This window comes from Cercospora beticola, chromosome 1 (genome assembly GCF_033473495.1).
Source record: "Cercospora beticola chromosome 1, complete sequence".
In the NCBI taxonomy this organism is placed as follows: domain Eukaryota; kingdom Fungi; phylum Ascomycota; class Dothideomycetes; order Mycosphaerellales; family Mycosphaerellaceae; genus Cercospora; species Cercospora beticola.
The window spans coordinates 3,372,376-3,394,543 of NC_088935.1; the positions used below are offsets into that span (position 1 = coordinate 3,372,376).

Genomic DNA, 22,168 nt, shown 5'->3' on the forward strand with positions numbered 1-22,168 from the left:
GATGTACCATTTCTATACGCCGGAACGAGCAATGATGTACGAACTTAAGTAGACAATGGTGGATGAGCACAGATGCATGAGACAAGTGGGAGTGATTTCACGGAAAGGGTGCAAGATTCGAAATTCATAGCACTACGAAGGTGCGATCATCATCATAACGCCGCTAATGCTTTCCTTATTTGCGCCTCCCAATCCGTGACATCCGTGAACAACACGAACGAAACTCCCAGCAGTACTACGACCGCGAAGATGTCCATCCACCGGCTGAGGAAATCTACAGCTCCGCTGCCAGAGCCTGGATCTTCTCTTGCACACGTTGGCGACGCTCCTCGCGTGTGAGCTTGTTCTGCTTGAACTTGAGCGACTCTGCCTTCCACTCGTCCTTGCTCTTCTTCTCGCCGGCCTCATCATCCTTCTTCCATGGGTCCTCGCGGATGGCCTTGTGGGCCTCCTGGTACAGCTCCTCGAGGCCATCAGCCTCAATCTCGTCGTCGATGTAGCCAGAGAACTGAGACTTGTAGCGCTCCTCATCGTCGTCGGCGAGGGTCTCCATGTACTCAGCGACGTGACCGCCGAAGATGTACTTGCGGAGAGTCTCGGCGTCGAGCTCCTTGGTCTCGATGTCGTAACCAGGGAAACGCTTCTCGGAGTGTGGCACGTAGAGACCGCCGTCTGAGGCACCCTTCATGGCACCGAAGACACGGGCACCAGTGCTGGTGCGGGTGAGACCGACATCGAGGAAGACCTTGAATGGGCGGCGGGTCTCGCCGTCAACCTCCTCTGGCTGAGTCTCGGTGAACTCGCCATCAGCCTCCTCAACACCAGTGAAGGTGTCCTCCAGCTCGAGCTTGTTGAGTGCGCGGCGGGCGATGAGAAGACCAACGCAGTAAGCGGCGGCCCAGTTGGTGAGACCGTGGGTGATGCCGTAGCGCTTCAGCTCGTGGCCGTAGGCGGCAACGAAGACCTTGTCGCCGGTGAGCTCAGAGGTGACGATCTGAGCAATGATGTCCTTGTTGGTGAAGCGGATCACCAGGCGGTACTTTGGTGCATTGTACTTGTTCTTGGCCTGGGTGATGAGGCGCTTGCGGGCGTAGTAGTCGGTCTTGCCAGATCGGCGGCGCTTGTACTTCACCTGGTAACGGCTGAGGAAGGTCAGATGCTGTCGTCGCAGGCAGAGGGAAACGCAAAGGAAAGGCAGGAAATACTCACCTGAAGTAGGCGCTGTTCTTGACCAACTTGGTCTACAACACAGTCCCGAGTCAGCAATTGACGCTTCAGACCCCCTTCCGAAGCAACTTGCGGCGACTCATCGTCCTCCGGCGTGGGGAAATACTCACGAAAGGCATCTTGTCGGTGCGTCGCTGGGTGTTGGCGATGGTGCAGCTGGCGGGCGCTGGCGACGAAATGGAGAGTGCACAAATTCCAATCGGCGGGAGTAGCCGCGTGCGTGCAAGGCTTCCGACACACGAAATCTTGGCAATGGGTGACCAACACCCCTCCACCACTTGCGCTCTCCTCTCTCTCTCGCGCACACGACCGGATGTGTCTCATCGACCGCATCACCGCCCCGCCAGCTCGTCCGCGCCGAGGCTGCTCGCTCCGCTCCGATATCAATCCCGCCTTCCGAGACCGTCACGTGCACGAATCTGATCAGCTCAAGCTGTCGTTCTAAAACATGTCTCAAGCCATCCATCGCAGCACAGTCTCGATACCATGTCTGGGGCAGACAGCAGCCTGAGCACCCGCATCAGATGGTTCGTCCACAACTTTCATGCCGATCAGATTGCATCTCAGTGGTCGAGAGAGCACACGCAGAGACACTCTTCGCATCGACCTCCTCTCACCTATGCTCAATGTGGCAAACGCCGGCGTGCATCATGGCGCTGTGCTGCCTATGGTCTGTTGTCAATCATGCGTCGTGACTTTCCGCTGTCCCAGCATTGAGCCGTTCATCCTGCCCATGCCGCCATCGTTCTTTCCTTGACATCCTAGCCGAACCGCTACCTCTGCTTGTTTGCCAGCCATGGCGAGAGCCGATTCGTCTTCCAAGGTCGGTTGCTATTTTCTTCAACTGCGCTGCTTTCGACCGTTCCCACCTTCTCAAGCCTGTGGAAGCAGCTGCATTGCTTGAGTGACGCCAGATGGGGACTGACCATTTCTAGGCCCTGATCAAAGCTGCTATTAGAAGTAAATGCCACAGGGTGGCTCACAGATATCCGGATCAACGTCTCAATCAGCTCCAGCAAGTACATCCTCATTGACACTTCCTCCCGCAGCCGCTGCGGAAACAGAGCTAACACGCCAGGTGACAGTGGAAGTAATGGCAAATGGCTAGTCCTTTGCGATGAGTTGTTTGAGGAAGTGTGCGACGACTTCACTGTCCGGAAATTGTAAGTCGTGCTCACTAAGCTTCACGACACGCGCGACGTAATGGCAAAGGATGAGGATGTCCGAAGCAATAATGCTGACCAAATGTTTTTTACACTCAGGGATATTAGCCTAGCAGAGAAACGTGCACTCTTCGACGCTGAGTGGGTCTCGCAAGTCACATATGGTATGACCGAACCCTCGCCATGCTCCGTGAAGTCGCGTGCGAAGAACGCTACTGACTTGCTCACGGAACTCATCACGAAACCCGCCCGACCACGGCGACGCAACGCCAACAGGGCCAACAGAGGAAGAACCCCAAACTCAGCAGGACCGGAGCGACACGGCGCATCCGAGCCATTACTCTCGGACTCTGGGAACTGGAGCGAACCCACATCGCAACGGAACTTATCGCACGCTACGAGTCATCCCACCGCCAACGAGCACGCAGTACTAGGCCCTGCCGTGCCCAATGAGACAGCGAACTCGAAGACGCAAAGCACTGGTGGAAGTTCAACGCCGAATGCGAATGATCAGAATTTCAGGACCGGGCCTGCGTGGTTCACAACAATACTCAATTGAGCGGACTAGTTTCCTTTTCATCAGCAGCAGGGCGTTTTCGTTTTTGAAGGGCGTGGTCACGATTTTTCATGCGACGAATTTGAGCGTTGACGGGTACGAGACGGCGAAAAGGCGTTGATCCAACACAGCACTTTGTTTGGCTGTAAAACTATCACATTATCTACTCACACTTTCTTCCATCTCCAGCAGCAGGCGGTCATGATCCTCTTCCGTGCCGCAATGCGAGCATGAGCCACTGCAGACTCATCGCTCTCCGTTCCTGAGGCGTCGATATCGCTGCTTGATTCGTCTTTCCTCCTGGCAATCTCCTCAACCTCGGCAACCTTCCAGCCTCGCAGCAAGAGCATGCAAAGCGCGGCAGCAACATACATGAAGCCAACGAACAACTGTGCTCCAATATATTGGCCCGTCCCTTCGACAATCTCAAGAGCTATGGGCTCACTGAAAGCCGTCGGCAGCACGATCACCAGCCATGAGAGATTGAGCGCGGAAGGGAGGAGCCGGAGACCTACCACTTCCGCTGCCACTGGAGCAATTGTGCACCAATACGTGCCTGCGACCATTCCTCCAATCAAAGAAAAGAATATAAGAACGCCGTAACTCTTAGCCGGGATCCAGATCGCAAATGAGAAGACTGCACAGAGCAATGTCATCAGTCCGGCCATGTTCATTCGACCTATCGTGTCGGAGAAGTAGCCGATCGGCGGACGTCCGAGTCCTTGGCCCAGGTTGAGCAAAGCTGATACAACCGATGCTTGCTGTGCATCAAGACCAATATAGTTTGCGTAGTTCGCCAGAGAGAAGATCAGAACCACGTAACCAAGCATACTGAACCACCCGAAGCCTCCCAGGAGCAAGTATTCTGTCCTTTTGAACAACTGCAGATCGAAAGCATTGTGTGAAGTTCCAATGATCTTATTACGGTCCTTTAGCAGCATAACGCAGATGGTGTTGACTCCGAAGGCCAGAATACCAAGGACTCGAAATGTCCACGCCAACCCGATTGACTTCAACATTGCACCAGCAGCCAGGGAGTATATCAATCCGCCGAACCCAGACCCGCAAGCCGCGAAGCCATTCGACAATGACCTCTTCGTTGTGAACCATTGTGCAGGAATTCCCACAGAGGCAACGAACAAGAATCCCATACCCAAGCCAAAACAGACACCTTGCGAGAGAAACAATTGCCAGATCTTTGTTGCAAATGAAGCGCCTATCAGACTCACGGCTTCCAGCACCACACCAACGGCAAGTGTGGGCTTTGTACCGAATAACCGCACCGAAATCGTTGCTACGGGCGAGATGAGCATTGCCATGCTGATGGAAAGAGATCCGACGAAGGCATATTGAAGGTATGTTGCTCCGGCAAAAGTATCGTTGGCGAGGTAATGGGCCAGAAAGACTCCGTAGCTGGAGTTTAGGCCCCATGTGTGGGCATTGATGGTTGCGCAACATGCTGTGCAGACCCAGCCGTAGCCGCCATTAGGAGGAGGTGGAATGACCGCGCTTGTGTTGTTGATTTGCTGCTGTTCTTGGGCATGTGCATCTGCAGGAATTGCAGGATCATTGTTGCCCGTGTGAGCACTCACCGGTCCCAGGCTCTTCTCATCTTGAGCACGGTCTGGAGTGCCCATCACAAACAACGTCGTCCGTTTGTGAGCACAGTCGGCTGTTGATGACGCACAGAAAGAACCGAGGGCTGGAAACCAGTAAGCTCAGACTTCACCAGGGTTCGTGCTTGGCGATTTCAAGTGAATATATACGTCTCTAAGCTTGACAGCCTGTGAGAATGAAGACCGGCTTTTCGCAAACAGCGTCGTGTGCAAGGAATGTAAGTGGCAAGCTCAGTCACAACTCCTCTGCAGAAGTCCGCGAAGTCGGTCGACACATTTTCCCCACGCGAAGCTAGTGCAATGCAAACGTGCCACTTGATGCCGTTCTGCCGAGCGCCAAAAGCTTGTCACGGTCAACTTCCATTTCTGATTCGGCCATAAGTCGGAATGATGACCAATATTTATCTGGGGCACTTGTTTAGCTTGTCTTTCTTTCCTTGTACCTCCCAAGTGCATGACAATGCAGTAAACTGATCGATGACAATAGTACATTTGTGTTACTTCTCAGATCGAAGACTTGATTGACGAAAATCGTTCTTCTCTACATGTCAAGTCGTCAACAGCAGAGGCAGACTGTCCAATCATTCTGGAAATTCAAGCTTGTCGCATGGTGTACCGTCGTGAATAAACTCTTCAATCCATCCTATCGTCATCCTGTTTAGAAAACATTAGCTTCAAAATGAACGTCCAGCAGAGACTCAAGGTGTTAGAACCTACATGCTTCTCTGCGTATCTGCAAAACGTTCATGATCACCGACCAAATGTTCCTTGTACCAAGGATCATTCTTGATATTCTTATAATCCTCAATACTGTTGAAAGTGACCTGGCTGAAGCAGTCATAATCGGCAATATTCTTCATCTGACGATCCATAATGTGGTTCATGAGAGCTCGCGTCTTTGTTGTATTGTGCACTTGTGTCCATCGTTTAATGCCATATTTTGCCATAAGATCCTTGGTCAGCGGAGCTGAGATCTTGTTCATGTGGTGTCTATATTCCTGGTCGGTGAGGTCATGCCGTTTGTAGCCTAGTATTGTCAAACAGAGATATTTGCTCCCGATTTCGTCGTTGGCTGGATCCTCGATGGGTATTTCCAGCTGATTCGCTTCGGTGATGGTAACAGTTTGCGACATCGTGGATTTGCTTCTGTACGGGGTATCGAAACTCGAAACTAGTCGGCTGCTCTCGAGCGCTGAATGAACAAACGTGATGCTACAACGGCTCTATGGTATTTTTTAACATAGCGATGACCCCGCATAAGCATTTGCGATGAAGTATTCAGGATGTCGGGCTTCGGATCTCAGTGGCATAATTGCCCGAGAACGCTACTCTTGAAACATTTCTGCTCCGAGATCCGTTACCACATTCTGGAAGCACGGCGTATCATCTCGCTGATCAGCCGCTCGAAGTGTCTGTGAGCAGATCAGCACGTTCGCGATATCTCTTGATGCGGAGCAAACATTGACTGAAGCTGTTGTATCCTGGACATTGCGGACGCCTCGGCTTGTTCTGTACTCAAGACACTCTCAAGACAAGGGCGTATCCGCTGAACATATACGCTTCAGCTGTTGCCAGACAAATAATGGAGGAGCTGCGGAGCTGTAATCTACAGTTCAGGTCGTGATTGACTGCGGATAGACTTTGGTATAGCCGGGCTAGCCGTACAACCAACGGTGCCAAGAATTTCAACCTCACCACAGAATGATAACATTCGCCATTGCGACGTTGACTGTTCTGTTCGTTCACGGCATAGATATCGACTGCAAAAATGTCATTCTGAAGAAATGAATGGTGCCAAGTCCTTGCTCAGACCATGCTAGGAGGTAAGAGACATGCCGAGGCCCACAGATGGTATAATTCTTCCTTAGCAAAACCAGAGCGTGTGGGGCAACAGCCATCCTTGTAATGGGTACGACCACGCCAACACCACCACTCTGTAGGCTGATATGTCCTTGTATTGTGCACAGCAACAGACGACAATGTCACTTTTAGTACCTTAACGTAATGCATTCCAGAGCTCCCGAGGCGTCCCCGATTCATCCTAGCGCATCTTGGGCCCACCAAGAATTTGACTCTATAATCTGTTCAGCTTTTCGGCAGACATCAATAGCGACTGGTTCAGCCACCGGTTCAGGCTATTTCGGGCGCGTGGTCTAGTGGTATGATTCTTCCTTAGCATTTGTCAGCTTCATAAGGCCGACGATGAGGTGGAAGAGGTCCTGGGTTCAATTGTGAGTCTAGTATATTAACATCACTTCGGGCACGTTGTCTAACAATGCAATTAGCCCAGCGCGTCCAACACTTAACATATTTTTTTGCCAATTTTCCTAGCCATGCAGCGTCACGTATGCGTACGTGCATCGGGCGTAGTACAGCGGCGAGGATCTCTGTGCTGCTGGCCCTCGTTAGCCATTTTCGGTAGTATTTCGTCTAAAGTAGCGTTGCTCCGTAAGAAGAGATACTGCTATATAAGAAAGCGATTGATGTTTGCCTCCGGCGGCCACTGCGTAGAGCTTTTCTTTTGCGCCTTCGGCGAGTTTGGGGTGCGTTTCCGTTCTGGAAGTCAGTATTGAGGATGCTCTTTCCAAAGTTGGCAGGCCGCGTCAGAAGAAGGAAAGAGTCTTCTGCTAGTGTCAGAAGGAGGAAAGAGTCTTCTGCTGGTGCATGCCTCCGGCGGCCACTGCGTAGAGCTTTTCTTTCCTGCCTTCGGCGGAAGCGTGTTGTCTCTCCTTCCTCGTTAGGTCCCTTCCCAACGTTCACAGGCCTGCGGCCCGCGAACGTTAGAAAGGGCCCGGGGTCCTGGGTTCAATTCCCAGCGCGTCCATTCTTTTGCCCTGTATAGGGACAGTCGAGGAGTAGTGGTGTTCTTTTTGGCGTTGGGGAAGGTGTGAAGTGAATGAAAGTGGCGGCCGACCCTTTTTTCTTCGGCTGCTGCGTATCATGCTTTGTTACGACGAGCTCGGATTTCGTGTAGCATTGTACTTCGTCGAAGATATATCTAGCTGTGTTTTGCCGTCAAGGATGTGTCCGGCTGTTGATCTTTTCGCGACTCCGCAACATCGTGAGCGTCGGTATAGACATCCCACTTTTGTGTGCCGATGACGTGTCAGCCAATGGCGATGATCCTTTACACGCCCAAGCACTTACCAGCAGGGTGAAGGGCTGACCGTCCTGTGAAAGGACGATGTTCTGGACCATTATTGAGCCACGGTGGTGCTGCTCGATTTACGCCGACCCTACGCAATGCGAAGTTCAGCCGGCGGCGGTGACGATAGGGATGGAGGCAGCATGCCACATTTGATATCGCGGCCGGCGGAGTCAAGGACATGGTGAAGTGCTTCAATCGAGGCATTGGGTTCGAAAAAGTTAAATGTTGTCACGGTGATCGAAAACTCGGTATTATTGGCTCATGCCGTTCCGCTCTATCACTGCTCATCAGCAGATGCACTGTACTCGATTCTAGAAAGACCGCCCGGCTGGGATACGGTTCAATGAAAATGATGCGCTGTTGCATGTCGCTCGGCAAGATCAAGATGATTACTCGCGTCGCTTCTTGCCCTCTTCCAGATTGCCAAGACGAGCGTCGCGACTGCCGCCTCCAATGAAAGACCCAAGCAGGGGATCTTTTGCGACCTTCTCTAATGTGTCTTGATACGCTTCGACCGCCCACTGCGGTGTGTTGAGCTTCGGCCAGTTCACCTGTGAAAATGTCAGAGGCGGCTTCAAAGAAAGAGGACAGTGATCTTACGTAGAGAGTGCCGTAGTTCCACATGAAACGGCCAGTATAGCCTGCCACGGCCAAGCTGAAGAGTGTGAAAAGTCGCAGAGGCCACACGGTGGAATTGGGTAGGCGGTTCGTGCTCACGCTGATAGCGACGAAAAACACACAGAATCCAAGAACGTAAGGCACAGCCTGTATGACCAAAGGCCTCCTGTCTGCAAACTGCTGCAGAGATCCGATGCCTGCTGTATCCGGCGAATAGTGGCCGAGAAACAAGTCAAATGCATCTTGCCTCGGGCCATCAGCGAAATTGTTGCGCACATATCGTGTGCAGCTGTTGCTCAAATCTTGAAGCATTCCGGCTCGTGTCCGGTTACCAGTTCGTGTGAAGTCGGTCTTGAGCGCGCCGGTACCAGAATAGGTCTTGGACACTACATCCGCGTTATCGGCCCACACGTTGCGGAAAAGGTGTTCGAAGGTCTGATCGTCCTGAGCGCTCTCGCCAGGCCTCAGCACGCCAAGGTCGATCAGCATACGGGTAAGTGTCCATCTTCCAAGCATAGATTGTACGACATTTGTTCTGTCAAGGCAATCCATGCAGTTGGTGCGCACTACTGCTGTCTGCTTCTTGCGGATATCCACGCCTCCAGATGGGGTATCAATGCCATGGAAGTATCCTCCTGCTGTCAGACCATCCGCCAATTGATCGAGCAGGAGCTGAGCTCGATGCCACTTCAGGCCTTTTGTTTCGTTGTGGAAGTCAAAGTAGACGTAGTGGAGATGGTCGTACCAGCTTCTCTGGTCGTTAGGCTCGATGACATCGAACCTCTCGCGGGTTCTACGACCAGCTTCCTTATACTCGGTCGGGTGTGCCTGGAGTATTTTCACAAGCTGTTCGTACGCATCCTTGACCCGCATCTCACGACCTTTCTGATTCACCAGATTAACCATGTAGTTCTCTCCGTACAGTCGTATTTGCTCGTCAAAATGTCTTCGTGCGGCATTAACGGCTGTTTCTACACCTCGAATCTGGAGCTTGGGAGTGTATTTGAGTGTGTTCACTTCGGCCCAGTAGACGGGGACACTTCCTCGTGTCTGCACATACGACAGGACCTGTGTCTCCGAGCCACGCACAGGCTTCGTATTTGAAAAGCCCCCATCACCAGCGTAGCTCGTCATACCACTCGAGAGAGCATCATTCAGGATGATCGCTTGTTCCGTCTCGTTGTAGTTCGACACATGACCTTCTTCATCGATGCCTCGCGACAGGTAACGTGTACCAGTGCGGAATCTGGACCTCCGAGTGATGAGCACAAATGTGAGTGCGTTGCCTTTGATCGATGTGTTGGTAATGCGCATCATGCCGTACATGACGGGCAAGATGTAGGGATCGACAGCCGGCTGAGGGCCTGACGACAAACGACCGGCTGTTTTCCCCAGGCGGAAATCGATGAGCGACGACGAAATGAAGCGGTTCCAGAAGAAGCGATCATCGGCGCGCTCCCAAAGTGGCTCGTTCGCGTCACTCTGAGCCTGCCTCTGGAAGCTGTTGGTGAGGTCGAAGGAGTAGGAGAAGTACATGGGGCCATTCTTGAGGAGAGTTTTCAGGTACGCAAGATACGTGTCCTCGTCTGGATCGTGGACCTGACGCTCGCGCAGAGGCAGGAACTCCGTAGAGACGACCTTGTAGATCTGATGTCCCTTGATACGGCCGACAGGCTGCGACTTGGTGATGGCGATGATGTAGCTATCTATACGGCGGCAGACTCAGCGGACACGCTCGAATGTCGTCGTTCGGTATCAGGGCGTACCTAGGCGCAGCTTGATGATCCCCAGAATGCCCGAGATGCTGGACACGCGATGCCCGCCGGTAAGCTTGCCATCGTGCAGGCGGAGGTCGCCAGATGGGCGGTCGACGACCAGGGTCGGGGCATTGGGCGAGGAGGGCGAGGAGAAGGCGTAGTAGGTGGAGGAGGCGTGCACGTTGATGTCGCGGAAGGGCAGCGTAGCACTCATTGTGGCGGAGAATGCGCGCCTGCACCGCGGGGAGGAGGTATGGGGCGGAGCGTTGGTGTAGATGACTTCCGCTCAGTAAATCCTCAGCGCGTTGCGGGCGGGCGTGCTCAGCAGCTCATCAGGGAGTGTTTGGCGTCTTTGTGAGAGTGACGTGACGTGTGCCACGTGCTCAATCCTGGGCAAGGCAGGTGGCCCGTAGGTATCGATGCATGCCCGCCGGTGGCCAACCTCCAACACTCGTCGACCACCGCCACCGCCCTCACGACCACTTCCTCTCCGCCACAGAGCTACTCGGAGTACTACACAGGCTACGGCTGACGCGCGAACACCCCTCCACCCCCGAAGCGCACTCGATTCCTGCCCGCCCGGCGAACAGAACACTCCCGATAACAGGTGGACGGCCCCAGAGCAGACTTGATGGCAGCTCGACAAGGCACACGGCCAGGCGGCGGCGGCGCTCGCTTTGCACAGTTCAAGCTGGTTCTGCTCGGTACGTCGTTGGTTGTGCCTAGGCTACAGCATATGCTAGTGCTAACACCATGCAGGAGAATCCGCTGTGGGCAAGAGCTCGCTCGTCCTTCGCTTCGTCAAGGTATGGTAGATTCCGCAGATCTCCTTGCTCGCCTGCGGCCTCTAATCCAAAGGTGACAGGACCAATTCGACGACTACAGAGAGTCAACAATCGGAGCCGCATTCCTCACGCAAACGATCGCACTCGATGAGCAGACGACAGTCAAGTTTGAAATATGGGACACAGCGGGACAAGAGCGTTACAAGTCGCTAGCTCCCATGTACTACCGAAATGCCAATTGTGCAGTAGTGGTGTACGACATCACGCAGGCAGTATGTCACGAGAATACCGTCCGGGACCTTGAAGACTGCTGACGATGTCTGACAGGCATCATTAGATAAGGCCAAAGCTTGGGTGAAGGAGCTGCAGAGGCAAGCAAACGAGAACATCATCATCGCACTGGCAGGGAACAAGGCAGATCTGGTCGCCGAACAACCGGACAAGCGTGCTGTACCAACAGGCGACGCGGAAGCATACGCGAGGGAAGCCGGGCTGCTGTTCTTCGAGACGAGTGCAAAGACTGCCGAAAATGTCAAAGAGCTCTTCACGGCCATTGCAAAGAAGCTCCCAATCGAGCAGGCGACTCAGCGTGGTATGAGGGGTGCCGCTGGCAGACCAGGCGGTGTCGATCTTGGGTCGAGGCAAGACCCAGGAGCAGTGTCGGGAGGACCGGGAGGATGCAATTGCTGAGAGGGTCACATTGCTATTGTAGGCCTTTGTGTTGCATGGACCGATATCGTGGATTGCCTCTAGATGTCACGCGTGGAAACGACTGCACGTAGTGCTGCAGGGCGAGGGTGCTTCGGCCAAGGCGTTACTGGTGTTGCGGGCCATTGCATGTAGCGCTGATTGAATGATATTGCGATCTCGACAGCATTGCGTCCGTGACTCGGAGACAATTCATGGGAGGTAGCAAATAATACCCTTGTTGTAGTACAATCTAGAATATAACGTTGAAGATCATCTCAACAGGCCCCTGCTCCATCAGACGCCGGCTCCGTTGCCGCCGCGCTTCTCGCGCTGCGCGTCGCGCCAGGCTCCCGGACACACGTCCACGCCACCGCATGCGAACCAGTCCGCATCGTGAGACACTGAACGACAACCTGCCGGTAATAAACAATCGATAGAAGCGAAGACGCAATCCCAAGAGCTCACTTGCAGAGCATGGCACGCCGTTCCGGACGCATCGTTCCAAGTGGCAACGCAGGGAACCAACACAAGCGAGCACTATCCGGCAGTACATCTGGAGAGACTCTAGCGAAGAGACCAAAGCAAGCGAAATCCACACCAACAAGAAGTAAACATTTTACTGCCCCGGACAAGGACACAGAGGATGACCAATCCGAACCAGAGGATAGCGCATCGAACAATGAAGACTCAGGCTCGGATTTCGGAGAGACCCCAAATGTGGACGAATCATCAGGAGCCGATGACGATGAGGAGAACGAAAGTGATGATGACGATGAAGACAGCCCTAGACCTGCCAGAGGTTCGGCAAAGAGCACTCCTGCCAAAAACAAAGCAGGAGCCGTTTGGAAGCCAGGCGTCAAAACTGGATTAGGTGAGGTCGATCATATGGAAAGCAGAAGCACTGCTATAGCCATTTGCTAAATTTCCCCAGGACCCGGCACTCAAGTCATAATAAAAAAGCCAAAAGCGAGACCCGCTGGCAAGATCCCATACAATGATGATACGATTCATCCAAACACACTATTATTCCTGAGCGAGCTCAAAGAAAACAACAAAAGGGAATGGCTGAAATGTAGGTAAACCATTTGCGACAACTGTGCTGCTCTCTATACGGAGGCGCGAAACGTCGAATGCTGAGCACACCACAGTGCACGACCCCGATTTTCGCCAGTCAGAAAAAGACTGGCATTCGTTCGTTGAGAAGATGACCGAGACTCTTACGACAATCGACGATACCATACCTGAGCTACCAATCAAGGACGTCGTAAGGCAAGACCGACCCAAACAAATGGATCCCACTCGCTGATGTTTGCACCGCGCACAGATCTTTCGTATATACAGAGATGTTCGCTTCTCTAAGGACCCCACGCCATGTAAGTGTCGAAGCGATGCATCGCGTGTTTGCTGCTAATCAACTGAATGTTACAGATAAGGTACGCTTCATCCCACGCAACATAGCCGCGCGGTCGCGATCGTTGGCGAGATAGTTGTATGACGGTGCTTCACTAACATTACGTCGCTCTAGGCATGGTTCAGCGTTGCTTGGTGAGTTCCCTGCTTCGAGGTATTCGTGCATCATCTCACTTACGCTCAACAGGTCTCGTGCCGGCAGGAAAGGGCCCTATGCACATTACTATGTGCAGTGTGCCCCGAATAAATCTTTCGTCGGTGAGTTGTCCCTCCAATCTGGTCATTGTGCACACCTACACGGCATTGAGTTCGGCACGATATGGCAATGCCTCTCGACATCTTTGTATGATGGAGCGTTGCGTTGCAGAAACGCACAGCACGTCGATCGATCCACAATCGATGCAGTCCTCGTGCTTGTTTCGCCAGCGTTGTCCTGCTCTTTCTGCTCCCACCCCAGCTACCCTCTGCCTTGCTCTCTTGCGTTCCGCACCATGGCGAGTTGTCGGGCTTCGTTCGCAACAGGTCTCAGAGCCCAGGATTGCCTCGAAACTCCACCACTATCTTTTCTTCGATTTTGCGGCCTATCGCACCCACAAACTGACAATGGTTCGTAGGCGGTGGACTCTGGCACCCTGAAGCTGCCCCAGTCGCAGCGATGCGTCGTGCCATCGATCGTCATCCTCGGCATCTGAAAGACGTTTTGTCGAACCCTCTCATCAGGAAAGAGTTCCTCAAGAACGCACCGGCGAACGATAAGGCGGTCGTGAAAGCATTCGTTGATAGCAATCGCGGGAATATGCTGAAAACGAAGCCAAAGGTGAGTTGTTTTTCATCAGCATACCCGTGTTACCTGCGCTGTCTCGCGTTCGTTCGTGAAGATGTGCTATTGCAGGTGTCGAGACGCCATGTTGCCAGTGAAGACCTGGGAAGCCTTGGGCTTTCCCTCGCGACCTTTTGCTGTCCTTCCGGCTTTCCTGCTGATTTCGTTCCAACCCGGATCGTCGTCTTGCTCAGTCCACGGATGCAATGGAATGGCTGTGCGTCCGCAGCTGACCGTACGTGCGACGATGTGAGCGCACTCTACGCGAAAGCGTGAGAAGCGAGACCCCACCCCGGTGCCGTGGTTTTCGAAGGGTCCGCTTTCCGTGTACCACATGAATGGACCATGAAACACTTCCCTGGCCTTATTATTTCATCGTCAAACGCCGCAGCGATTCTACGGGCAGCTACACTCTGATCACCGCTCCTTCTACAACATGGCTTCGCGTCAGAACAAATCCATGAAACCCGCAGGCTTGATCGCGACTACTGTTCTAACGTGAACCCGGATGTCAATGCTCCGACCATGACCCATCCTCGAGCTGCAGCTCGCTTTCAAATGAGCGGTTCTGTGTCACCTCAAACAATGCGAAATATGGGCCTTTGACAAAAACGCAGTGGTCATAGACTGTCTAGCTAGCGAGCGACGGTCACTATGCCTGCGACTAAAAGAATGGCACGGTACATATTCGCTAACATCCACCATGCAGGGTTACGACAGCGAGCATCCCGACATCGACTTGCTCAGACTGCGAAACTACACTATTGGCCGGGATCTCACAGACGAGGAGGTCCTGGGCGAGAACGGAAGATTGCGAATCGCCGACCTTTTGGCGGCTATGCAGCCTTTTGTGAGTAGTCCCTTCTTTCCCCTTCAGGTGTGTGAGAGAGACCGGGTCGATCGGCGAGGTCCTTCGAAGCACCCTGCAAGATCACGTAAAAGGGTGTGGTGCAATTGCCACTTCTTGTCTGCTGGCATAAGGGCTCGCAGATGGCTGACGTTGTTGTTCTCCGCAGATCACCTATCTCAACTCTGTCGTAATGCCTGATGGAGATGCTGATGATTCGACGGAGAATGGGGAAAGTTCGTCTGAGGAGGAGGAAGGGCAAGAAGAGGACGGCGAAAGTGGCGATGATTGATGAGTCGAAGCGAAGTGTACGTGTTGCAAACCGGGTCACGCGCGAGGTAAGGTCGATTTCCTTCCTACGCCCCTCAGTGAGGTATCAGGCATGGTTGTGGCCCAGGCCTCGTGATGGTTGTCACGATCGCCGCATCATCAGTATTACGGCGCGGTTGCCATCGTGAACGGATCCGAGCCACTGCTGTGACTTTTGCAAATCACCTTTCAGCGAGCTTGAAATTGCCGTTTTCGATTCAATGCGCATATTGGGCGACGCAGGAATCGCTAGTGATCACGTACATTGTACATGCGCCCTGCATCTGATAGTTCCAGCATCGGAGCCAGATGGCGTTCCGCACATATGGCATGCGGGTCGCGAAGTCGATCGACGCATCCGATGCCACGTAGGACGCTGGTCTCCCAGAAGCATCGGGCCGCAGTCTCGCAAGTCTGAGTTCCACACGCCTTGTCGACGAGCTGTGAAGTCTAGCTTCAAGTCGGCTTAGGCAGCGTGCATAGGACTGCAGGAAAAGCTCCGCAGACACCAGGCGCAAATGGAGCCACGTCGAGCTGTAGTACATGTGCATACTACTGCTCGACAATCGTGACCCTTACTCCGGCCCAATGACACTTGTTTTGACGCAACATGATGCTTGGGTGCTCGGCAGACGCGGCATGTCGTTTGGGCTGAGTAAAGTTTACAGAGGTTCAGCCATGATCCTGGTCAGCAACGGGCAGCTGCATCAGTTTTCACTCACGTGATGACCAGATGGATGCATGTGCGGCGGCCCATCGGCGATTTCGTGCAGTCTAGCGCGCAGCATGGCCAATGAGATGAAAGTTACAGGGGCGCCCGCTGGCGACCGCCAGCGGTTTCCGCGCCGGTCCTTGCGTGGCGGAGAGCATATGGCTGCCAGCCACCGTGCAAAGCAACGGGGACCATCCCAGTTTACGAGCTTTCGTGCAGACTCTGCTGGCATTATTTCGACCACGACAGGCGTGTCGCAGTGCAGCTTTGACGTCTGCTACGCGCCGAAGGTGACCATATGCATTGGAAACATGGCATCTTCCGATGTGCTCCGGAGGGATATTCTGCAAGTGGCAGTTATTGATGAACAGAGGCCCAAGCCTCTACTTCGGACAATTCTGCTGCCACAGCTCCGACGAAAGTAAGTTGAGTGGAAGAAGACGAACGAGGTTCCAATTCGTTCGTGCGGCTGCCATTTGGCTGCTAGGTCTCTTCTGTTTCGGCGTCTCAACCACTTCCCGTTGTCTCGAGAGCTTGTGGTTGTTAGCTAGGCGATGTGCTCGTATTCCTAGCTGGCTCTGGCTCTGGCTCGTTACACGCGAGAAGATAGCCCCTGCCTTGGACGTGTATGGAATTGATGGCAGTAGCGTTCGACCTCGCGTCTCGCGTCGGAACTCCACGAAGCTGACATGAATGAGAGCGCACCACGGCGCTAGCACTGCGCCTGCCCAAAGCTGCATATGCCGCAATGTGAATATGACGTAGGACGATGGGTTGGAGTTGCTGCACGATGCACATCCGTGATGTCTGATGATGAAGTGTTGTGGCACAGACGTTGGCGTGGAGGGTGTGAGTGATGAGCACGTCCCGCCCGGCGTGGTCGTTTTCGGAGGCGGCCTAATTCTGTGAAGCCAGTCCAGTGCGCTGACAGCTCGACTGATTGCTCCGTGAGTGCTGCCAAGGCAGGTCTGGAAATGGAAAGCACAGGAAAGCAAAGAGCGGTTAGCACTCGCGGGTTGACTGTCGACGTTCATCGTGCAGCAGGCGTGCACGTCGACGATCTGATGAGAGATGTCCTGTGGCTCGCCTGGATGGCAGCTGCCGCGGCGGACGTGCCCACGACGATCTCTTGGTTTGGCCTGCGAGCAGAAAAGGTTCGGTTCATAGCGATGCCGGACGGACGCGCGGTGAAAAGTCTAAACAGCTCGCTAAAGATGCCCCTGCACCGCGTTGCTCCGCATCCGCAACGCGAAGAAAATACGTGATTGGCTCGAGCTGCTCCCAATTTCACGCCGGCTTGTTGCAGCTGGGGCACGACGCGCGCTCGCCGGCAGCAGGAGCAGCGTCGCGGAGGAGCACGCGTGATTGCGGCCGGGGTCGCGGGGCGACGGCGAGGTCGCGTCGGATCACATCTGGTCAGCAGATGCGTGCTGTCTCTCGCGTCTGTCACTGGCGGCGAGAGCACTGCACACTGCGACTGCGATGGGAGTGGTGCGACGTGCCGCGCCTGTTGCTCGCAAGCTCGGCAAGATCGCGTGGCATCCTGGCTAGCGCAGTTCGCGTCTGTGAAAAGCGCAGCCAACCAGCGCGCGCGACAGCTGTGTTGAACCAGCCCTGCGGGCGCAGGCGGGCCCAGCGGCGGCGAAGGTGGCCCCCAGCGCCGCCCTCGGCAAGCACGTAGACGACGACGCTAGCCCGGGGTGGTCAGGCGCAGCATCAGCCGCGCCTCCATCGCATTTGGGTTTGGGTTTAGCTGGCGGATCGCGACGCAGCGAGCGGCGGCGGCCACGGGCTCGCGACGTCGCTCTGCATCGAGCGGGCGCCATCACGCTCCCTCGCAGCGTGCAGCAGCCAGGGTTGGCCGTCAGATACGGTGCGCGCACACGAACGGTCACGAAGGAAGCGTGGTGGTGCTGCTGCTGCTGCGTCTGCGTCTGCGCTGTGCTGCGCTGCGGCAGCGAAAGCCTCGTGCTAACTCGTTCACCACATTTTACCTACTACCGCGTGCGCCAATCTGCCAGCCAGCCAGCTCGTTCGCTCGCCCGCCCGCCAGCAGAAAATTAACTATCTCGTCATCCCATCCTCCGCCACCGCACCAACCGGTGGTGCTCTTTTGCGCGCGTATCGAGCGCGGTCCCCCCAACTCTCTTCCTCTCTCTACCCAGTCCATCGGATCCCTTCTTCTCCCCTTCTCCCGCCTTCTGCCGCTCGCCAGCACCCACCACCGGCGACGCTCTGCTGTTACGCGACTTGCCTTGCCTGTCCTGTCCTGTCCTGTCCCATTCACCTGCCGCGCCTGCTTGCTCCACATTACTAGAGCCACGCAGCGCGCTTGCTTGTGTCACCCCGTCGCGCGACGACAGGCCTGCAACAGCGCGTCAAACCTGAAAACTACCGGCTGTCCGACCCGCCCGCCTGTCTCGTGCAACCTCACTCTTGGATCCTCGCTGCTCGCCCGTTGCTGCGTGCATTGCGCCCGCCGAGGCCCGCGCCTGCGAGCATCAATCAACCAGACGCCCGTCAGCGCCTTGCGCAGCGCGTCGCCTGTCGACACCGCCCTGAGACCCTCGCCGACACACGTCCCCGCGAGCAGCATCAATCATGTCGCAGCAGATGTACGGCTCGCCGAACCAGGCGCCACCACAGTGGAACTCGAACGCTCCTCCGCCAACATCGCAACCCAACCCGCAGCAGCAACAACAGCAGCAGCAACAGCAGCAGTGGTCTCCTGCTCCTCCACCGCAGAACAATGGCCAGTATCAACCTCGACCAACGAATCAGGTAAGTTTCCCACGTGTGAGGAAAAAAAATCTCGAGGTGCCTGCCTGCTTGTGCAAGTCGCGAGTTCCGCGCGCGCACAGAAAGTCGTGCCAAGAGACGTGATCAGCTCTGCGCTCTGTTACGCAATCCGCGTCGCTTCTTTTCCAGCTTCTTTTCCGAACCTTGCCCTCTGCTACTTTCTCCTCCGGGACCAACCGCCTTCCCACTCCCGCACACCACAACGCACCGCAGCCATCATCATGGCAACTGAGATCGATCCTGCTCTGGCCGCTGAGAATGCTGATGATGTCTCCAAACAGCTCCCGGGCATCACTGCTCCACCACCAGGCCCGCCAGCGATGGCGACGCTGCAGCCCACGCATCCCGACCAGTATCGCGCTCTGCCGCCACCGCAGACAATGTATCCACCGCCGTATGCGCAGCCGCAGCAAATGGGCTACCCGCCAGCTCAGCCTGCACCACGTCAGCGCACGGCCATTGCGTGTCGATACTGTCGTCGTCGGAAGGTACGAAAATCGAAGCGCGTCGGTTTTTCGAAGTTTTGCTGCTAACGCGTCGCCCAGATCCGATGTTCTGGCTTCGAGCAATCCGAGGATGGTCGATGCACCAACTGCGTGCGCTTCTCCCAAGAATGTGTCTTCACGCCAGTGAGCGCGCAGACTCAAGCATTCGTGCCGGCGCACACGGTTTGGCGCGGCCAGAACCCACCTCCGAACACTCAACTGTACGGAGCATACGGTCAACCACTGCCTGCCAACAGCCGCGACGGCCAGTACGGACCCCAGCAAGGTCAGCAACAGCAGCCTGGCCAGTATCCGCCACCGCCGCAGGGCTACCAGCAACAAGCCATGTACCCTCAGCAAGGCCAGACTGCCAATGCCGGCGCGAAGCGTCCTAACGACGAGCCACACACTCCGACTCTGCCGCCACCAAATCCTGGTGAGCAGGCTCAAATGCCTCAGCAAGGCCAGTATGGCTATGGAGTCAGTCCTGCTGGTGCGTCGCCCGCTTTCTTCTACCATGCCTCCCGTTATCCCGCGCAGCCCTTCCCACAAGCATATAACATGCAACCGCAAAGCCCGTACTCGTACGAAGCACCGCGTTCATATTCTTCCCCCTTCCCTCAGCACGCGCATCCAGTGAAGTCGAACGCCGCAGCGCAACAGCCTGTGGCAAAGACGGAGGATGGGCGCAACACTACTGATAGCAGCATGCTCTCGGCATTCAATCGGAACTCCAAGCAAATGTAAAGGCAGCAACTGACTGGGGCAGCAGTTAAGGACGACGCCTCGAGCGTGGCTGCGGCGAACGAGAGAAAAGAGGAAGCTCTCAGGAACGGATTCGTCAAGGACGTGGGCGTTCAGGTGGAGATTATCAAGGCCGATGGCAAAGAGCAGGTCTCTTGAGCAGCCTGGCCTTGCGGTTTATTATATGTACTGCGATACCCCTTCGGCGAGGCCCGCGTCGGCGTGATGATACATGGTACCGGGAGGCGTTTCTTCGAAGCTGTGGGAGGTCTGTTTCTTTTTAGCTGCCGCATTTTCATGAGGAGCTCGAAGCCGAGAATGGTCGAGCGCGAAAGTATGAGCTTTGTTCTTGATGGTACTCTTCAGCACTAATGTTTGCAAAACTGCGAAAGAACGCGAGTCTGGCAACGGAAAATGATGGGAGAGTAAATAGCTCAACGTGTGCGTGGCTCTGTACGATGCGGAAAATCTTCATGTTCAGCACGTTCGTCGTCAGCAGGTCTCGGTCGTCTTGTCGCGCATGCGCTTTGCAACGCAAACTACAGGTGAGGTTGTTCGTGGGCAAGGTCCGTTCCGTTGGCGGAACTGGTGGGCCGCGTCTCGTGCTTCGCTGACCTCATGGACGGGAGGTGTCGCGCACTGCGATCAACGGTATGAGACACTGACTGACTATCGCTCCATACGTTCGCTGCCCTCGAGCCCACTGCACTCGTTCGTATCTCCGATGGCGGCCAAACTGGAAACTTGGGCGCTGCCGCGATTGCAGCAGCTTTTGCCACTGGACGACGAGTCACTGCGACAAATTATCACGTATGCAGACTCACTTCCCAAGGACAGTGCTGCAGAACATCTCAAGAATCTCCTGGGTGACGATGCGAAGAGTCTCGAGTTTATCTCGAGCTTCAACATGCGGCGACAGCATGCACCATCCTCGTCCAGTGCCACTCGGGAGCCTGCCAGCAGTAATGCGCCTGCCGCGGATGCTGCGAGGCAACCCAAGAAGCCAGCCAGGAAGAAGCCTAATATTCACGCCCTTCCTGCTCGTCAAGTACAAGGCCACGGCGATTTGAGCGGTGCATACAGAAAACGTGACGAGGAAAACTATCTAGTTGGATCATCGCGTCAGACGCACAGAGACCAGGTCGCTGACAACCTCGCGTTGCAAGACAAGCCGCGCGATGCTGCCCAGCTGCCACTCATCACTGACAATGCAGCGCCGACAACACAGCCTATGACTTCGAAGCCTCCACCCTCTGCTTCCGGTCATTTGATCTCAGACTCTCTTGCCCTGTCAAAAAACAGCAGTAGGAAAGCTTCACCGGCACCGAAGACCAAGGTCAACATCTCCGGAGGCACTGCTATGCATGGCGCCTCTACTGCCCTCTCAGACTTGGACTCTGCCATTCGTAGTCTCGAAATACAGACCAATCCGTCTTTGATGGGCGCCGAAGATGATGCGAGAAGGAAATGTCCCTGTATGGCGACGAGACATCCTTTGCTAGATATGGCGCCAAACTGTCTCAACTGTGGCAAAATCATCTGTGTGAAAGAAGGGCTTGGTCCCTGCACATTTTGCAAGTCGCCTCTGCTCAGTTCAGATCAATTGCACAAGATGTTGAGAGTGCTCAAGGATGAGCGAGGCGAGGAACGAATGAAGTCGAACAATGCCGCACATAAAAGAGCGGAAGTGTCACAAGGAAAGGTAAATATTGACACTAGTCTTCCCTTTTCAATGCAGGCTTTCAACGGAATTGTGTTCACTGACGACTGTCGTTTTCTTAGGCTCGAGCATTCACAGGACGCGATTTCCTGGCACAGGCATCATCCGCACGATCGTCACCCCTTTCTTCAGCCCCAGCAACTCCCGCTGGATCCGACGACGAAGCTAGTTCCAAGGCAAAAGCTCATCGGGACAAATTACTAGGATTTCAGGCCAACAACGCACGACGAACTCAAATCCATGACGAGGCAGCAGATTTTGATCTCCCATCAGCCGGCACAAACATGTGGGCAACACCCCAAGAACGAGCACAGCAACTCAAAAAGCAACAAAAAATGTTACGCGAAATGGAGTGGAATGCGAAGCCAGAGTACGAGAAGAGACAAGTAGTGGCAAGTATTGATGTGAAAGCGGGCAAAGTCGTTCGTCGCATGGCAGAAATTGAGAAGCCTGATTTTTCAGCCACATCGGATCCAGAGGAGGATGAAACTGTCCCTGTGTTCAACAGTGGTGGAGGGGCTTTCAGCAAAAATCCGCTAGCGAGAGGGTTGATTCGCCCCGTGGCAAAAGAGGACAAAGGAAAGGGTGTCGCGAGAGAAAAGCGGGCCACCATGTGGAGGAGGGTGCAAATGGATCAGGATCAGGGAGACAATGAACAGTGGATCCTCGATGGCGGTGTTTATGGCTCGCGGCCCCACGATGCGCCTTTGGGTGAGGAGGAGCGCGCTTGTGGGTGACCAGGGGACGCAGACTCTCCTGCTA

The 22,168-nt window shown here is 54.7% G+C and overlaps 9 protein-coding genes across 9 annotated transcripts; 5 read left to right on the forward strand and 4 right to left on the reverse strand.

Annotated features, from left to right (window-relative positions):
* Positions 1-274: 274 nt before the first annotated feature.
* Positions 275-1,346, reverse strand: RPL5 (60S ribosomal protein uL18; the record flags this gene model as incomplete). The annotated part of the gene is made up of 3 exons (XM_023593968.2): positions 275-1,142; positions 1,210-1,241; positions 1,338-1,346. The coding sequence occupies 3 exons, from the start codon at positions 1,344-1,346 to the stop codon at positions 275-277; spliced, it is 909 nt and encodes a 302-aa protein (XP_023460262.1).
* A 1,084-nt stretch (positions 1,347-2,430) lies between these two features.
* On the forward strand, positions 2,431-2,949 carry RHO25_001358 (uncharacterized protein; the record flags this gene model as incomplete). Its single annotated transcript, XM_065602104.1, has 1 exon — positions 2,431-2,949. One exon carries the CDS (start codon positions 2,431-2,433, stop codon positions 2,947-2,949), a length of 519 nt encoding a protein of 172 aa, XP_065458176.1.
* A 164-nt stretch (positions 2,950-3,113) lies between these two features.
* On the reverse strand, positions 3,114-4,583 carry RHO25_001359 (uncharacterized protein; the record flags this gene model as incomplete). The annotated part of the gene is made up of 1 exon (XM_023593969.2): positions 3,114-4,583. The coding sequence occupies one exon, from the start codon at positions 4,581-4,583 to the stop codon at positions 3,114-3,116; it is 1,470 nt and encodes a 489-aa protein (XP_023460258.1).
* A 560-nt stretch (positions 4,584-5,143) lies between these two features.
* RHO25_001360 (uncharacterized protein) lies at positions 5,144-5,695 on the reverse strand (the record flags this gene model as incomplete). The annotated part of the gene is made up of 2 exons (XM_023593970.2): positions 5,144-5,216; positions 5,280-5,695. The coding sequence occupies 2 exons, from the start codon at positions 5,693-5,695 to the stop codon at positions 5,144-5,146; spliced, it is 489 nt and encodes a 162-aa protein (XP_023460259.1).
* Positions 5,696-8,099: 2,404 nt separating this feature from the next.
* On the reverse strand, positions 8,100-10,299 carry RHO25_001361 (uncharacterized protein; the record flags this gene model as incomplete). The annotated part of the gene is made up of 3 exons (XM_023593971.2): positions 8,100-8,261; positions 8,311-10,034; positions 10,095-10,299. The coding sequence occupies 3 exons, from the start codon at positions 10,297-10,299 to the stop codon at positions 8,100-8,102; spliced, it is 2,091 nt and encodes a 696-aa protein (XP_023460252.1).
* Positions 10,300-10,716: 417 nt separating this feature from the next.
* YPT5 (GTPase Ypt5) lies at positions 10,717-11,560 on the forward strand (the record flags this gene model as incomplete). Its single annotated transcript, XM_023593972.2, has 4 exons — positions 10,717-10,789; positions 10,845-10,891; positions 10,951-11,142; positions 11,198-11,560. 4 exons carry the CDS (start codon positions 10,717-10,719, stop codon positions 11,558-11,560), a joined length of 675 nt encoding a protein of 224 aa, XP_023460253.1.
* A 474-nt stretch (positions 11,561-12,034) lies between these two features.
* Positions 12,035-14,929, forward strand: RHO25_001363 (uncharacterized protein; the record flags this gene model as incomplete). Its single annotated transcript, XM_023593973.2, has 9 exons — positions 12,035-12,431; positions 12,492-12,632; positions 12,709-12,824; positions 12,885-12,933; positions 12,989-13,025; positions 13,086-13,228; positions 13,585-13,787; positions 14,500-14,640; positions 14,807-14,929. 9 exons carry the CDS (start codon positions 12,035-12,037, stop codon positions 14,927-14,929), a joined length of 1,350 nt encoding a protein of 449 aa, XP_023458954.1.
* Positions 14,930-18,259: 3,330 nt separating this feature from the next.
* Positions 18,260-19,845, forward strand: RHO25_001364 (uncharacterized protein; the record flags this gene model as incomplete). The annotated part of the gene is made up of 4 exons (XM_023593974.2): positions 18,260-18,439; positions 18,739-18,945; positions 19,003-19,435; positions 19,715-19,845. 4 exons carry the CDS (start codon positions 18,260-18,262, stop codon positions 19,843-19,845), a joined length of 951 nt encoding a protein of 316 aa, XP_023458953.2.
* Positions 19,846-20,410: 565 nt separating this feature from the next.
* RHO25_001365 (uncharacterized protein) lies at positions 20,411-22,143 on the forward strand (the record flags this gene model as incomplete). The annotated part of the gene is made up of 2 exons (XM_023593976.2): positions 20,411-21,388; positions 21,469-22,143. 2 exons carry the CDS (start codon positions 20,411-20,413, stop codon positions 22,141-22,143), a joined length of 1,653 nt encoding a protein of 550 aa, XP_023459108.1.
* Between the last annotated feature and the right edge of the window lie 25 nt (positions 22,144-22,168).